Source organism: Pituophis catenifer, unplaced genomic scaffold, assembly GCF_029215685.1.
Source record: "Pituophis catenifer annectens isolate HBS135680 unplaced genomic scaffold, rPitCat1.0.hap2 SCAF_1, whole genome shotgun sequence".
Lineage (NCBI taxonomy): Eukaryota > Metazoa > Chordata > Lepidosauria > Squamata > Colubridae > Pituophis > Pituophis catenifer.
In genome coordinates this window covers 259,018,225-259,036,533 of record NW_027256881.1, presented here as the reverse complement: position 1 = coordinate 259,036,533, position 18,309 = coordinate 259,018,225, and the positions used below count along the sequence as shown (strand labels likewise).

At 34.9% G+C, this 18,309-nt stretch overlaps 1 protein-coding gene across 2 annotated transcripts in view; it reads left to right on the top strand.

Annotated features, from left to right (window-relative positions):
* The window catches only part of ELP4 (elongator acetyltransferase complex subunit 4), a 123,862-nt gene that overhangs the window by 45,289 nt on the left and 60,264 nt on the right, over positions 1 to 18,309 (top strand). Inside the window, exons 5-7 of one of the 2 annotated variants that reach the window (XM_070957519.1) lie at positions 3,676 to 3,815; positions 5,253 to 5,337; positions 8,308 to 8,496. In XM_070957519.1, the coding sequence (XP_070813620.1) occupies positions 3,676 to 3,815; positions 5,253 to 5,337; positions 8,308 to 8,496 (414 nt within the window). The remainder of the gene's footprint in view (positions 1 to 3,675; positions 3,816 to 5,252; positions 5,338 to 8,307; positions 8,497 to 18,309) is intronic. The other variant, XM_070957520.1, reaches the window with a different exon arrangement.

Sequence of the window (18,309 nt, the reverse complement as noted above, 5' to 3'; positions counted from 1 at the left end):
CAATGTAATGTTTTAAATGTGGAATCCTTGGTTCTCTCTGAGCTAGATGGGTTTTTTTGCAGACATGTCATTACCACACTACGTAACAACATCAGCTCAATGCTTTAAATAACATATTTAGATAAGGCAGCATTTAACAGTATCAATTCTTTCTTTCTACAGCAAGCCAGGCAAGCCACACCTTTTTTTTTATTTTTTTGTTTTTTGCTCCAGATCAGATGCAGGTGAAGGAGAATGGGAAAATCCCATTGTGCAAAGAAAAGTTTGTTCAGATAACATAAGATGAAGCCTATAAAAATATGTCCAATACTCAAAATTGTGTATATATAAATATCAAGATGTGATTAAGAATCATTTTAGTAACAAACAGCCGTTTTAAATATTATCAACAGCAAATATTATCAACAGCAATTGCGTATTTGAGAGTATGGATTCTGGCCAGTGGTGGGTTTCAAAAATTTTTACTACCGGTTCTGTGGGTGTGGCTTGGTGGGCATGGCATGGCTTGGTGGGCATGGCAGGGGAAGGATACTGTAAAATCTCCATTCCCACCCCACTCCAGGGGAAGGATGCTGTAAAATCTCCATTCCCTCCCCAATCCAGGGGAAGGTTACTGCAAAATCCCCATTTCCTCCCCATCAGCTGGGACTCGGAAGGCAGAGAATAGATGGGGGCGAGGTCAGTCACAGGTGGTATTTACCGGTTCTCCGAACTACTCGAAATTTCTGCTACCAGTTCTCCAGAACTGGTCAGAACCTGCTGAAACCCACCTCTGATTCTGGCCTAATTTTGTAACTGTTTTATTGAAGCACTGGCTCTTTTAAATGGGTGATTGATTCTGTCAAACTGACAGCAAAGTGCATGTGTGTTGAGAAGAGTAAACTATATGTCCACTGAAGTAGGGTTGATATGATCTTTGCAATATATTTACAGATATATATTTATAATGTTATCCTATAGTAATAGACTATATCAGTCTATATATATATATATGTGCTATGACTGCACATACAGTCATATAAAAAAAGAAAGTACATCCTCTTTGAGTTCTCTGATTTTACATATCAGGGCATAGTAAAAATCATCTGGTCCTTAGCAGTTCTTAAAACTAGGTAAATACAACCTCAGATGAACAACAACACCACATGACATCATTTCATCATTTATTGTACAAAAAGAAAGCCAAAATGGAGAAGCCCTGTGTGAAAAACTGAGCACACCCTTATAGCTTCCATCGGTAAGACGAGTCTAAGTAGCAGCCAGCTTCTGCTAATCAAGTGCCCTTGATCAATTTATCATCAGCAAGTGTGACTACCTCTATAAAAGCCAAAGTTTTAGAAGTTTGCTGGTCTCCAGCATTGGGATCTGTGTTAACATAATGCCAAAGAGGAAAGACATCAACATCAATGATCTTAGAGCAGCAATTGTTGCTGCCCATCAATTTGGGAAGTGTTATAAGGCTATTTCCAAACAATTTAAAGTCCATCATTTTACAGTGAGGAAGATTATTCTCAAGTGGAAAACATTAAAGACAGGAGTGGACATCCCAGCAAATTCACCCCAAGGTCAGAACATGCAGTGCTCAGAGAGACTGCAAAAATTCCAAGAGTTACATCTCAGACTCAGACCTCAGTTAGTATGCTAAATGTTAAAGTTCACGACAGTACAGTTAGAAAAAGACTGAACAAGTATGGTTTGTTTGGAAGGGTGGCCAGGAGAAATCCTCTAAAAAGAACATGGCAGCACATATTAGATTTGCAAAGTTGCATCTGAAGAAATGACAACACTTCTGGAATATTGTCCTTTGGACAGATGAGACGAGACCAAAATGGAAATGTTTCATGCATTATGCACAATGCATAATGCACGAAAATCAAACACAGCATAGAACAAACATCTCATACCAACTGTCAAGCCCGGTGGTGGAGGGGTGGTGATTTGGGCTTGTTTTGCAGGCGCACAACCTGGATACATTGCAGTCATTGGGTCAACCATGAACTCCTCTATATACCAAAGTATTCTATAGTCAAATATGAAGCTATCTGATCAACAGCTAAACCTTGGCTGACATTGGGCCAGGCAACAGAACAATAATCCCAAGCACATCAGCAAATCTACAATAGAATGGCTGAAAAAGAAAAGAATCAAGGTGTTGAAATGGCCTAGTCAAAGTCCAGACCTCAATCCAATTGAAATGCTGTAGTGGGACCTTCAAGAGAGCTGTGCATAAACAAATGCCAACAAACCTGAATGAACTGAAGCAATATTGTAATGAAGAGTGGGGCAAAATTTTCCATAGCAATGCGAGAGACTGATAAAGTCATACATAAAATGATTACTTCAAGTTTTTGCTGCTAAAGACGGTTCTATAAGTTATTGAATCGTAAGATGTACTTAGTTTTTCACACATGGCTTCTCCATTTTGGCTGTTCTCCTGTTTGTAAAATAAATGATGTGTAATATGTCATGTGTTGTTGTTCATCTGAGGTTGTATTTACCTACTTTTAAGAACTGCTAAGGACCAGATGATTTTTACTATGCCCTGATATGTAAAATCAGAGAACTCAAAGAGGGTGTACTTTCTTTTTTATATATGGCTGTATGTGCACAATTCTTTTTCTTCTCAACCTTTTTGTTTGTGTGGGTTTATAAAAAAGGCAGATTTGACTTCAAGTCATGTAACTGAGATTCATGTCAGCATCTCATCACAGAAAAGTACATTAAGGTGGCTATAATAAGCTACAATACTGTATTAGATCATCACTGTCAGTAACAAATATTACATACTTATAAGTCTCTTCAAGAGTTTTGAAATGTCTTAGGTCTGAAAAATCTTGAATGAAACAGGTTCAGCATCAGATTTCAGTAGTATAGGTAGTCCTCAACTTATGACCTCAATTGAGCCAAAAATTTCTGTTATTAAGTGACACATTTGTTAAGTGAGTTTTGCCCGATTTTATGACCTTTATTTTTTATTTTTTAATTTGATTTATATGCCGCCCTTCTCTGGAGACTCAGGGCGGCTTACAATGCGTTAAGCAATAGCCTTCATACTTTTGTATATTTATACAAAGTCAGCTTATTGCCCCCACAAACTGGGTCCTCATTTAACCTACCTTAGAAAGGATGGAAGGCTGAGTCAACCTTGAGCCTGGGAAGATTCGAACCTGCAGAAATTGCAGGCAGCTGTGTTAATTACAGGGTGCATTAAACCACTGTACTATCAAGGCTCTTGCCTTATTGCCCGAGTGGTTAAGTGAATCACTACAGTTGATAAATTAGTAACCCAGTTGTTAAGTGAATCTGGCTTTCCCATTGACTTTGCTTGTCAGAAGGTCGCAAAAGGTGATTGCATGACCTTGGGACACAGCAACAATCATAAGTATGAACCAGTTGCCAAGCATCTGAATTTTGATCACATGATCATTGGGATTCTGCCAAGGTTGTAACTTTGAAAAATGGCCATAAGTCACCTTTTTCAGTGCCGTTGTAACTTTGAACGGTCATTAAATGAACTGTTGTAAGTCGAGGACTACCTGTCGATGGCTTTGATTACCGGGATTCATGATGAACCCTAACAATTAGATGTCACTAGACACTTTGGCCTTTAAAATCATTGACAATTTGTATATTATATGCTATTCAGAGAATAACATTCATTGTATGTTTTCACAGGTAACCCACATACCCTTTTCAAAATTTGGACACTACTTTGATTTAACTAAAACAATAGCTCCAGAACTAATCCAAAATATTAAATGGGATGGTTTTTTCATTCCTGAAGAAGGAGGCTTGGATATTGATGAAAAGTCATGGTGAGTTCACAATTCTTGGGCAGAAAAGAAGGCTAATTATTAAAATATGTTGACTGGCCAAGAACACAAGTAAAACACTTCACAGTTTGCCAGTATTTTCACTGTATGTTGACTACACCTCTTAATCGCAAAACACCAGGGTTTGAAAATAATTCAGTCTTGTTAATTTATTGATAGATACTTTTGGACCTCACTAGAATTTTCTTTCTGTGCCCACAAAATACTAATATAGTTAATTCTCCTTACTAGCCAACTGTAATATTTGCTATAGCCTACTTTAAAGAGTTGACTCACTGTTAGACAACAAATTAAAAATGAGAAAAACCCTATTAAGATATTATACACAGAATCCAATTGTTAGAAATACTTTAATGTTATATTCTTCCATCCAGTATCAGTATATAAGTATGATATATGGAAAAGAAGGAAGGAATAGGCATTATGTGGAGGAAAAGAAAAGCTGATTATAACAGAGACACTTGTTCTGAAGGAAAAAGTTATAGTTCTGGTGAAGAATTTGCTTTCCCCAAGCTACATCAAATACTGCATTTTTTGTGGGGATGAATGCTTTGAATTAATGGAATTACAACTATTGAGATGTGAGGAAAAAACATTCATGGAGAACATGATTTACAGTCTGATCTGTAAACCACCCAGAGTCACCACATCAGGGAGATAAGACATATAAATTTAATTAATTAATAAAGTGTGTCATTTATGGCTTTTTTTCCTCTTAGCAATCTTAGCCATTAAAAAATCAAGTTGCCTCCATCTGATTTTTTAGCTACCTGGTTCTATAACAACAGCAGTTGGAGCCAGAATAATAAAATAAAGGCTGAAGAGATCTGCTTGTGGAAAAGAAGCTATTAATTCAACCCTGTGAGTTTCAAAACTCCCTTCAGATCTAGAGAGTTCCCACCTTTATGTCTGAAAGAAATAGCACTTCCACAAACATAGCTAATACACAATGTGTAATCCTCTAGGGGTTACTGTGATAACTTCACTGAAATTTGAAAGTGCTGTGGGAATTGCAGAAATGAGACTGGGGTAGGCACATGGATTATGGGGTATTCATGTGTCTTCTAGGTCTAGTAGATTTAGATAGGCCTATTCAGGTTAATAATGACAAGGATTCACTTGGTTTATTGAAGTACCTCTCTGTGGCTCATTGGTGAACTAAAGTGCTGGAACTGCAGGAACAACCAGAATAGTTGTATTATATTTATTATTTTATTTTAAGAAATTCATATTGCCGCCTATTCACACATGACAACTCAAGGCAGCTTACAGGAATTTAAAATGCTGCCACATTGAGTCTTTGTTAATTAACTTGTTTAAAGACATTTACTTCTTATCTCTTACATTTGTAAAATTGAATGTTTGAATGTTTCCGCTAATATAAAAATATATTAAATAAAATATTCTGGCTCTCTTTAGTAAAAAGGCACGTGCTTACACCAGATTGCTCCATTCTATTCAAAAAGTCATTTGTCAACAAGGATACAATGGGTCCACTTTTCAGGTATTTTCAGTTTTCAGATATTTACAAGCATATAAGATTCACATTTTTATAATGTATGTATGGATGATTCAGCAACAAATGTGTTTGATTCCAAGCACTGAAAACAGTTTCATAATTGTTTTTCGATGACAACTTATGAGAGACTTCATTAATGATACTTACATTTTTCATTTATATACTGTATACTTGTGGTTTGGAAAAAATACAAATGTTTAGTGCATAAAGGGTTAACTTTACTATCTCATTCTCTTAGAAATATGATAATGTAAAACTCTAGCAGTTGAACCTCTGATCAATTTCTCCTTACAATTCTACATTCTTTCTCTGTTTTTTTTTATTTTTGTATTTGTCAAGCAGAATTTTCCTGTTTAATTTAATTCTCAGCTTATACATAGCTTTACGGGTAAGCAGGTTTTTTCTTTAGAAGTAGCAGTGCCCTTTTGGATAAGTAAATTGGTACCTGATAGGCACCTCTGCTTTGGTTGCCATAGCAATAGGCATGTCATAACAGTTCTCCTAGTACAGTATGTTGAGCTGTTCCTCCAAACATGATGACAGGTCCTTTGGAAGCAGAAATTCTTAGAATATTAGAAGCAACTGCACCAAAGTGACAGGAAAATCCTGACAGCACATAGCAAATAAGATGTTTCTGGAAAAGAGGTAGGTTTGTTTGTTTTCCCTTGATACTGTGAAAGAGATTAAAACAGTATTTAAGTATGGTCTCTCATTATTTTTATTAGATATCACAAGTGGATGAAACCACTTTTAGGTAAGAAGAGCAGGCCATTGTATGATTTTTTTAAGAAAAGAGAAAATAGTATTCATTATATAGTATTCATGGATATTCATTTTATCCATGTTTGATTGAAGATCAACTTCAGAAAATATCACCTGTAGAGAGATTTGTAATGTATTATTTTTTGCTTATTACATTTATACCTCACTTTTGTGGATACTGTAACAGTTCTCCTTTAGCGATTCACAATCAATATAAAATATTGAAATAAAAAAGGAATATTTTATTTATGCATAAACTTCCCCCCTCCGTATGTATGAATGAACGTATAAATGAAAATTGGGAGGGAATAAGGAATATATTTTCTTCTACTAAATTTATTTTATTTATTAACTTTGTATCATGTCTTTCTATGAAGTGTGCTCAATACAGTAATACTGTCAAAAAAGTAAGGTTAAAATCATGATCTGTTTATTCCACATCAAACCTATTTTAGCATTATGAAATCTATAGTAGGTAAAATCTGATCAGGAGCAAGCTGGTTTCTGAAGGTAATGATCAGTGGTGAAATCCAATTTTTTTTTACTATCGGTTCTGTGGACATAGCTTGGTGGGCGTACTATGGCTTGGTGGGCGTGGCAGGGGAAGGATACTGCAAAATCCCTATTCCCTCTCCACTCCTGGGGGAAGGATATTGCAAAATCTTCTTTCCCACCCCATTCTGGGCCAGCCAGAGGTGGCATTTGCCGGTTCTCCGAACTACTAAAAATTTCCACTACCGGTTCTCCAAACTGCTCAAAATTTCTGCTACCGGTTCTCTAGAACTTGTCAGAACCTGCTGGATTTCACCTCTGGTAATGATCCTTTTAGCAGATGAGTCCTATCAGTAGATAATTTAATTACTTTAGTTAATTGCCTTTTTTAAAAAAAAAATTACTTTATATTTTTGACAGATATTTTAATTATTAAAATTATGTTATACACCATGTGGTATTATGTTATACACCATGTGGTAAACATCAAAAATGTTTATTTTTTAAAAAAATCATTTGTCGTACTTCCCTTTTTTCCTTTACCAGTTAAACTAGAAAACTAGTATAACTGTTTGGACTATAAATTATATTTAACTAGTTCAAAGACTCAATTAATTTTAATTTATTAATATAATATGATATGCACTTCAGGGGTCTTTAGGTGGCTTACAAAATCCAAAGACATTATTATTATTTATTTATTAATTCAATTTGTATGCCGCCCCTCTCTGAAGACTCAGGGCTGCATACAAATAGAATTAATAAATAATTAATAATTAAATAATAAATAATTAAATAATAAATTTAATAAATTAAATTTAAAACAGTTAAAACCCACAGAAATAGGCAGCCTAGACAAAAACAAAATAGGTAATATTTATTTATAGATGTTCATTTATTTAGATTTATATGGTTGTCTATCTTGAGTAATAAAATCAAATATCATTATATAAGATACCCTGTTTCCCCGAAAATAAGACCCAATCTTATATATATATATATTTTGCCACCAAAAAAGGCACTAGGTCTCATTTTCGGCGTATGTCTTCCACCTGACTCACCTCATGCTAGCGGCATCGCCAGCAGGAGCCCGCTACCGGTGTGTGGGTGGGTGTGTCGGTATAATCAAAACCAAATATAATTAAATGAATAAATAATTGATAATTTAATTAGAAACTAACAGAATAGCAAGGGATCTTGGAGGTCTTCTCATCCATAACTAAATGTTGGATTGATTAACTTCCAGAAGCAATTTCTTGTTTTTTTTTTTCTTTTAACTGAAACAAATTACAATGTAATCTTCAGTACCATGTTTTACTTTTTTTATTAAATCAATGTATTGACAGAATTATTTATAGTCACTTCAAGCACAGTTATTCACATTTTTATGAAACAGTAGTATAATATGTATATTACACCAGACACTTGTAATACGTATCTGTATCCCCAAAAACATTCCAACTGTTTTTATCTCAAAACTGTTTTTATTTAGATACTATTGGAATGCTTAAATTGGCCAGCTAGAAAGGCACCTGTGGGTTTTTATTTGTTTGTTTGTTTGTTTTGCTTTTATAATTTCTTAACTCAGAACTTACTTTCTCTTCATTGCATATAAAATAACAAATTGCCCCAAAGTTAGTTTTTTCTTCTTGAAGTTTCAGTTTCCACTAAAATCCTTTTTGTTTTTTTCATATTTGATAGAAAAAACAAAGGAATGTGTTGAGAATAGGAATTCAGAGCCTTGGTTCAGTATTATGGGGTGATGATATTTGTAGTACTGAAAATCCAGAAAATCTGCACAGCCTCACCAGATTTATGTATGCTCTACGTGGCCTCCTGAGAACATCATTATCTGTCTGTATCATCACTGTTCCAACTCATCTGATCCAGGTAGGTTTAATCCAGTTACTATAATCAATCATGTTAGATACACAGGGTCAGCGGATTATTAGTAATCAGAACATGCTAGAGGAATATGACTCAATATCCTACTTCAGTGATTCTCAGCTTGTGGTCTGTAGACCGCTGGAAGGGGGCTATGATGTCATCATAAGAGGTCCACCAAGTCTTGAAGAAATGTTATGATTTAAATCTTGAGTTACATCTTGGGCATCCGTGGCCATGGTCAGTGGCCACAAAAGGTATTTAAAGGGGATCCGTGGTGAAGAAAAGGTTGAGAACCTCTGCCCCACCTTCTTGTGGCCTTTTTCCTTTACTAACAGATAATTTTCAATTTCCTTTTTATTTCATATAGCCAAATTAAAGTGGGGTGGGTTTTTTTGTAACATTCTCTTCATAATGATTCCTACTTCCTAATCATTCAATAAACAGAATGATTCCTAATGAATTCAATAAACAGAATTATTAGGGTAATTCCATCCTGCAATGGAACTTTCTGCTTTCTTCAAATGACCACTGCAGAAAGCAAAGGCATTCTAAGGAATGATATTGGATCAGCTGCATGGGATGGTCCAGGATAAGGAAATAGGGAAAATGGAAGCTGGTGCTACATTTGTGATGTGCCTTTAATAATATATTTACTAGGACTTATTTTTTTATCAAATAAAAGACACAAAAGACTATTGTTTTCTAAAGAGAGCAATAAAAATATTTGGGAATCTACCAATTTAATGAACAGTCAAATTTTATGTTTCTGAAACCAGTCCCCTCTGTCAAAAGATGATACCTTGATTGTGATTTTGTTTTAAGTTTCTGAAATGTTTTCCACTATGTTGATGATTTGGCTTTGTAATCCCATGTGTTGTCTTTCTATTTCTAGACCTAAGAATAGGGAATAGTTGTTTTAATAATTGTGATGTGTTCATTCCATGGGCTGAAACTTAAGGAGTTTGTAGGAATAGTTAAATTTCCAGGACCTCCTCTCTGTTAAGACATAACTTAATAGAGTGTTTAAATTGCAGAGCAAGCTGTCATTAGGAGGAGCAAAGCGTCTGAGGTTTTCCTATATTACAGACTACTCAGTTCCCAGAGCCCTGCTGTGTAGTTGTTCCAGTCTCCAAGAAGCCTGTTAAAGAGCCCCCAAGAGCATGTGTCCAGCCCTCCGTGTTAATAGTTAATTGGTGAGGATGGCAAGATGAGAGGACAGCCGAACATGTGGTCTCTCTGTCTCAGGCACTAGTCAGACTTTTTAGTTCTAATAACAGCAGCTGCTCACATTCTCACTACTCAGCTTCTCACAACTCTGTTGCTGGGATTTGTGAGTGGATTAGAAATGTAAAAAAGATCTTTGTCTAAAAGACAAACAATTTCCTTTCCCTCCCCTCTTTTATCTATGCTTCTATTTGTACAGTACTGTATTGTAAAGGTAATAGATTTATTATTTGGTAGCCTACCTTCATGAAAATTCTTTACAAGTCATGTCAAATAATTAAAGTAGACTAAAATGAGCAAATTTAGAATCATAGTGTTTTTTAACATTTAACAGTCAAAATATTGTTAGTATAGATAGTGCAATATTTCTAAAACAATTTTTAAAAAATAATTTATGTATATTCTTTACATAATACAGTATCTTCACACTTTCTACTCCTATAAATTTAAACTAGTAATTTCTAATTTTAAGTAGTTTATAGTATAAAGAAAAATCTATGTATAATATGGATTGATAGATTTGTTTTAAGATATATTCCAAATCATCAACAATCAAAGTTAGCTGTTAAAGAAAGGGAAGCTTACGAAAGTAGTTAAACGAAGTATAAGTAAATCCAGATAGAAAATCAGTAACTATCATGACCATGGGAACATAGAGTACAAAGATCAAATTACGTTAGTTATTGTATTAGATTGTATGACATCTCTTTCAACAAAGTAGCATATGTTTACTGATTAATACTTTCTTCTTATATCAAGCTCTGCCAAACATACCCTTCAAATGTGTTTTCTTAATCAGGAAAATATACAGCAATGGATCTAGAGCTAGATATTAAATAAATGGAAGATGTTCATCTGGGGATTAGGGGCTCTAAGGAAATTTTCAGTTAGAAACTGTGGAGACTGCACTTAGAACATGTGGAGCTTTGATAATGTAAACTGTTTCTGAAATCCCCCCTTCCCATTGAAACATCTCAGTTTTAGGGAGAGGCTTTTTCTGTGGCTTACAAAAGTATAGTCAAGAAAAGAAGAGGCAGAAAAGCACAAATATGCATAAGTGACAGGCTCTTGATATTCACCACAATTTGCAAGATGTTTAACAATAATGTATTGGAAATGGAAATTTATATCTTACATCATGTTCTATATTGTTCAGTTCTGCACTGACCATATAAAATTCATAGTTTATTTGTTGAACATGTCTCATAAGAAAATGAAATTAGAAAATATATTACCAATTTATGCTAAAAAAAAAAATAAGCTCCAATATTGCTCTCTTAAGTTTCTCCTGAGGTTGGAAAAAGCCTTGGCAATGGGTTGAAATGAGACATGGGATGCTGGAAAAGGCCTTGCTCTTGAACTTGAATGATTTCTTTTTCCTGTGGTAATTTTTTATGCTTCATCCGGCCCTGTTCATCATATCCACTAACTCTTGGAAAGCATTCTCATGGGGGAAATGAAGGGAAATGCATTAATTAAGGCATTTTATTTTTGCTTTTTCACCTCCTCACATTGGTGTGGAATAAATACAGGCACACAAGCTTATATAGAAATGCATATAGGAACAATTTGACTTCTGTTTAATTGAAGAGGTGGGGTTGATAATATTGGAAAAAGTAATAGAGCTTTATTTAGCAGTGGCCTAAGTGGTGACAGTAGTCCTTTCTACTCTGCACAAGAAAAGTATTTCTAGAGTACAATTAGCTCAGATCTCCCAATTTTAGAAGAAATGTTAAAAAAAATTGAAAGAGAATTTAAAATTCTCAGAAGAACCAACCTAAGGAATGGCAAATTGTGAGCTGTGACTTAAGAAAAAAGATTGAGAAGATATATTTGATAGTTTTCAAATTCTTGAAAAAAAATCATAAAAAAGACAAGTAATTATTTTTTTCTGGCTGCAAAAGATAATAACTTAATTATATAAAATTATAGTACAATTAGACTAAATATTGAGAAATTTCTCTAAATTCCTAACCAACAACAGGATCAGGGATTAAAGACCTCTTTCAAGTATAATGGTTGGGAATCTGCCTAAGAACATGCAGTATCTTTTTTAGCGAAAAAGATTTGAATAGATGAATCATTGGGCATGTTCCAACTTGCAAGATTCTTAGATTCATTATAAATATGCAACTTGAAATAAGATATAAGAGAATTGTAAGAATATTTGTTATGTTTGTGCAAGGCATAACAAGGATGAAAATTGTAATGTTAATTATATTGTTAGATATTTTGTCACATTATTGTTAATTCTCAGCTGTTTGGGCATATGGAATATTTTGTCTGCTAAGCTAAGGTAACTCAGGAATGGAAATTAATATTAGTTAGGCAGAAGGTAGGAAAACGTGTTTTGAGATAATTTGGACAATAACAAGAAAGGAAGAGTGTAAATCTTTAAAATAACTTATTAGGGATTTAACTATCTGTAAATTTGATTATTGAAAAGGTTTTTAAAACTTTTGGCTTTTCAAGGGTTTGTAATTAACATGAATTGATACACTTTTGAAAATCACCAGAAAGTGGTATGTTTTTTAAATGGAATTAGATAAATCTTGAATTAAATACATGTTATAATGTTACAACTTTACATAATCTTTTGTTTGCTTTTTTTTCTAACTACCTAATTGTTTAACTCTTTTTAGATCAGTTCTGTTAATTACATGAGAAATTCAATATAAGAGAATGCTTCATGTTTAATAGTGTTTTTGTGTCCTATATAGTTAAGCTTGAAAGTTGGGGGAGAGGTAAATTAGCTTGTAACCTCGTTCTGTTCCAGACGGATGATGGAAAATAGAAGCTCTTAGCCACAAAATGTAACACTTAGAATTAATATTTAATTAGACCATCAAATTGTATACTCTGGCTGAAAGGTTCCAAGGAGTTGTTAGTGCCACAACTGACCTACAAGTTTAATAATAACTCATTTCTTCAAGCAAGTGCCAGTTCAGCACAGTGGAGCCCCTATAAGAAAGTCCTGAGAGATTAAAACCAAATGGCAAGCAAGGAGTCCTGGGATGGAGCCTTCTGGAAATCTGGAAGCTGGAATAGCTGTTTTCAGCCAGGATTCAGATGAAAACAGTGGGTGAAAAACCTGATCCCTTCTGCTTTGGGGGCTTAGGCAGAGTTCAAAATCCTGAAAAAGATATTTATTAAATCATTTTATTTGGCCATATCAGCCTGCATTATAAGACAAATAATGTTTAGTTATATAGTGTTCTTTTATATTAATCTTTCTGTTAGCATCTGTTTGAAATCTGTGTTCCCTTCCCCCAGGCTTGTATATACTATTTTCTTTGTGACTGATGAATTTTTAGAGAATATGCTTCGAAACCTAACTGAGTTGCATGTGCTATTGTGGCCTTCTGGCTTTTAACTTTACATATAATTTTGAATTTTTGTTTATCTTATAAAACTTAGCATGTATCCTTTTGTGCGGTTTAAAATATAAGAAGCTATATAAGAATGTTTCATTGTTTTTCATTCTTAAAAATTCTTCCACTGAAATAAGTTCAGAAATGTGAAAACACCCAGCAACAGATTGAAAAAGGAACAGTTTGCATTATTTATTTATTGCTTCATAAATAATTAAAGAAAACTAGTGACTTCTTAAATATTTACCGTAAGCTCATGAGGGCCTTGCCAGCAGAGGGAGTAGTCATGTCTTTAGTCAAATTGCGATTGATTTCCAACCTATTTCATCGTTTTTCATCTGGTCAGCTGTGTTTTGTCAACCAGTTCCTGATGATAAACTGTACTTTTATACTCAATAAGGGGTTAAACTGATTGTAAAATATTTAAGTTTTCTCTTCATCATAGAAATCAGGTGGAGGATCTATTGGATAATTAGTTTCCTGGTGATTGTATATGTTGGCAAGTACATGCTTAGTACAAGTACATACCCAATATAATGTATTTACTTAATCATGAATATATTATATTTGAAATAACAAATGTCCAGCTATATTTCAAAGTCATTATGCCTAATAAATAATTACATTTAAAATCTTTAAATTAAAATTTTAACAGATGAAACATTATTTCTATCTTATCCTCCCATTCGTACTACTCAAAATGCAATATAGTTTTCAAAAATATGGTACCATTTCTTAACAATCTATAATTTACATGTTTCTGCTGCTGTAAATTTAATATTACTGGTACCTGTTTTGCTTCAAAAGGAATGTTTTTTTCTTCCAAAGTTTAAAAGTTTTAAGTTTTAAAATAAATTAACAAACCTCACTTTGAGGCTTGCATTCCCTTTTGATTGGGCTTCCAGTGCCATATGATGGCAATTCAGGACTAGAACCACTCCGTTCATGTTTCTCTCTAGCTTGTTTGTTTTTTTTGTTTAATAATCAATTTCAATTTTCTCACAGGAAGTGACTCTGGGTGACGTACAATAATCAAATAAAAACAATTCATATATAATTTACATCCCCTCAATTTATATATTTAAATCTTTTTCTCCTTTTTTTCTCTCTCAGGCCTTCTCCACTTCATTGGTGTCTCCACTGTTTATCACTGATTATTTAAAATTCTGTAGGAAGTTGTTCAAGCAGAATAGTAAAAAAAAAGTTTTTAAAACACTCTTTTTCATTAGGATTTCTCAAACATTCTCCCATGTTCATCTTTTCTCTTCTTGATTCTTTTTTCCATTTTTCAAATCTCATCTCATGCCTATGTTTACTCAGAACCTGATGAGCGATTTTGTCAATAGCCCTTAGAAAATGGTAACATAAAATATTAATACAATAGGAATTATATTTACACGTTGATTCTTCTACAGTAAGAGAGTTATAATGATAATTTTGCCCTTCATAATTTATGTAAGTTTTTAATAAGGGTAAAAATAATGCTTAATTTTATAAAACTCCAAAAGAGTTAAAATCTCTTTTTCAAATTAGCATTAAATAGATCGCTTTACAGTTCTTTGGGAAGAGACCAATATTCCATATATGTTACATATAAATTGTCATTTCTTAGCAATTTTACTTTTGAATATTTTGGAAACTTTAGGGTGAATAATGCCTGGATTTACTGATCTGACAAGTTTCAAGTTATCAATAATACCATCTTGTTACCAGCATCTGCAATTCTGTAGAATCCTTTCCTGAGAAAATACATTCATGATCTGGGTCTACCACAGATCTTCTGTTTCAGTTACCTCTTTCTCAACCATTCAGAAAATATTTTATTGTTTGCGTTAATGTGTTATATAAAATCTTACAATATTTTCTTGATTCCACTTGTTGATATGTTTCCTGACACATGGATTACGTTACAGTTTTTATTTATTAGTCAGTGACCAGCATGAAGAAAAAAAATACAATAAAATAAAATGTACAAACATAAAATGAATAAATAGAATAAAATAAGTGACGAGGCATTGCACATACTGAGGTAAAATTATTGAATAAAATATGTATCTAAATTAAAAAGGGAAGTAAATGAAGATGAGCAGCCATATAAATACACTTTCATTCCTGATATCTCATAAACTGAAATTTTATTACCGTACTTTTCAGAGTATAAGACGCACTTCCCTCCCCACCAAAAAGTGGGTGAAAATTGTGGTGCATCTTATACCCACTGGCCCACACCCTTCAGCCATTTTTGGCCTCCGTGCGTCACATTTTCGGCCACCGCATGCCCCATTTTAGACTCGTTCCACTGCCGATCGCTGCCTCCACATGTCGCGCTTTCGGCCTCCACACACCCCATTTTTGGCCTCCGTGCATTGCATTTTGGGCCAGTTCCAGGCGGCGGGGATTGGCGGCAATAGAACCAGCCAAAAATAATACACGCAGAGGCCAAAAATGTGATGCGGGGAGGCAGTGATGGGCTCTGGCGATCCCTGCAGCCTGGAACAGCTGATTGGCTGTGTTCCTGGAGGATGATCCAACCGCTAATCAGCTGTTCATCCTAAATCAGGCTGCGATAATGTGCTGAACCTAAGCAGCCTCTTTGCTGCAAGGACGCTAGCCAGATGAATACCGATGGATGCTGGTAGGCAGAGACAGAATTTTTTTTATTGTTTTCCTCCCCAAAAACTAATGTGTGTCTTAAATTCCAGAGCGTCTTATACTCCAAAAAATACAGTAATTTAGTTTTGAATTTTCTTCAAGATTATAATAATTAACTAACTTCCTTTTTAAAAAGTCTTTCCTAGCCACAACTGCCACCTGTTTCTCAAGTAAGAATCATGAGTCCAGAAGGACTCCCAGCTTGTGCACCGTTTTGGGCGGTTCAACCTCATCCAGTACCAAAAATGGTAAAATCCCAGATCTGTAAGGCACTAAAACAGAAACCATTCAGTATTGTATGGTTCAGTTTAAGCATGTTTTATCTCATCCAGACCTCCACAGCCAAATATATATTATATTAATATATTTTTCATTTCATTTTATATACATGTGAATGATTCATATCACAGTTGATACTTCATAATTCGTAGAAGCTATATATGAAAAGATTCAATATTTATAGTGGTTTTAAGAGCCAGGATATAATAAGTTATGACTTCTCAGTCATTCTTCAGAATGAAATTATGTTCATCCTTACTCCATGATGCTGTTATTTTAAAGAAGTGAGCAATTTCATAACCAAAATTCAACAGAAGCTAAAAGATTTTTTTTTAAGTTAAAATGTGGCCTGCAGAAAGCAAAATATTGCCTCTTCCTATTTTAAAAACATAAAATAATTTGGGTCACGAAAGCAGTGGTGGGATCCTCTTAGTTTAACAACCGGTTCGGTGATTTGCACACTGCGTGCAGTTTGAAAAAATCTTCACTTCTGCATTTCTTCGGAGGAGAAACACAGCTGAGGCACGGCAATCTGCTCTGTCGCACAAATCAGCTAAGAAGAGAAAGGTGGGAAAATAGTGCGGGCAGGCGGGTGGGCCCATCTGATTGTTGGAGCAAACCAGTTCGCTCCCAGCTGATCGTCAGAGATACCGGTTCGCCCGAACCGGTCCAAACTGGTAGAATCCCACCCCGGCATGAAAGGCTGTCTTCTCCCATATAATCCAGAGACGTACTGGCTGAGAATTTAAATTGGATGTTGATGTGATTAACCTGTGAGGTTTCTAGCATATAATTTATGGTTAATCCTTAACGATCTTTTCCAACTGTTTTAAGATCAGAATCTCTAAATCTCTCTCTCTTTTTTTTTGCTGAAGTGAAAGCAATAATAAATCCCCCTGATGGATGCCTTATAGGCATCCCAGACAGTTAATGTATTATTTGAGTTCTGAAAAAAGAGAATCTCATAGGGGAGAAATATTCAAATAGTTGTCAAATTTAATGTTTAGAGTCAGTGGAGTTTGTTTATTTATCACATTTATATGGCCACCCATCTCACAAGAAGTGACTCTGTATGGTGTAAAACAATCAACAAAAATAACAGATATAAAACCAATCATTATAAAACTATAAAAGTCATTATTAAAAATGAAAAAGTATAAAAAATTAAAATATACAAATCAAACAGAGTAAAAAGTTAACACAATAGAACCATCTAAGAATATTTCTGGGTCCCTGAGACTCTCCATACCTGGTCTTAAGGTACTTCTGGAATAATAATAAGGATGGAGCTAACCTGGCTTCAGGAGGGAGAATATTCCATTCTCCCTGCCATGGCAGAGAGAATGGAACCCACAAAATATGATCCTTGAGAGACGGTACTCACAACATGTCTTCTCTGGCAGAACTAATGTGACAGACTAATGTAATGAGAGGCAATTCCTTAGCTAACCCAGTTCTATGCATGAAGGCTTTAAAGGTTAAAACCAGCACCTTAAATTGACATACTGAGGCACACTGGCAGCTAAGGCAGTTTGTGTAGTAGTGGTATATGTGGTCTTCTGGGAACATGCATAATGACTTTGCCACTGCATTCTGAACCCACTGAAGCTTCAGTGGCAGTCCCATACAGAGCACATTACAATAGTACTCCAATCTGGAGGTGATCAGGGCATAAGTGCCTATGAGCAAGGTTTCCTGATCCAGAAAAGTACACAATTAGCACATAACATGAAGCTGTGCAAAGGTCCTCCTAGTCACAACTGTCATCTGCCACTACAAGCAGAAAATGTGAGTCAAGGAGGACCAAATAAGCCATAGTTCTAGAACCAACAGGCCCCAATCAAATCCTCAATTTTGCCAGGGTTCAGCTAAAGCTTGATGTTTCCCAGCCAGGCCCTCACAATCTCCAGGGGCAGAAATGTATAGTTGGTTTCATCAACAAACTGATGATATCTCATCCTATAGCGACTGATGAGCTTACCCAGTGCTTCATGTAAATGTTCAATAGGAGAGAAGAGAGCACTGAATCCTGAAGCACTACATATACTAGAGTCTAAAAGCATAACATCTCCTCAATTATAACTGACTGGAATTGACTCCAAAGAAAGGAGCCAAACCAGCACAACACTGTGCCACCTACTACAGCCCTCTGAGCTGATCCAGAAAGATACCATGGTTGATGGTATAGAAACCACAGGGAAATGAAGTAGGGCGATAATCTCTGCCCATACCAGAGATTATCCAAAAGTGCTACCAATGCCATTTCAGTCCCAAGTTTGGCACCAGATTT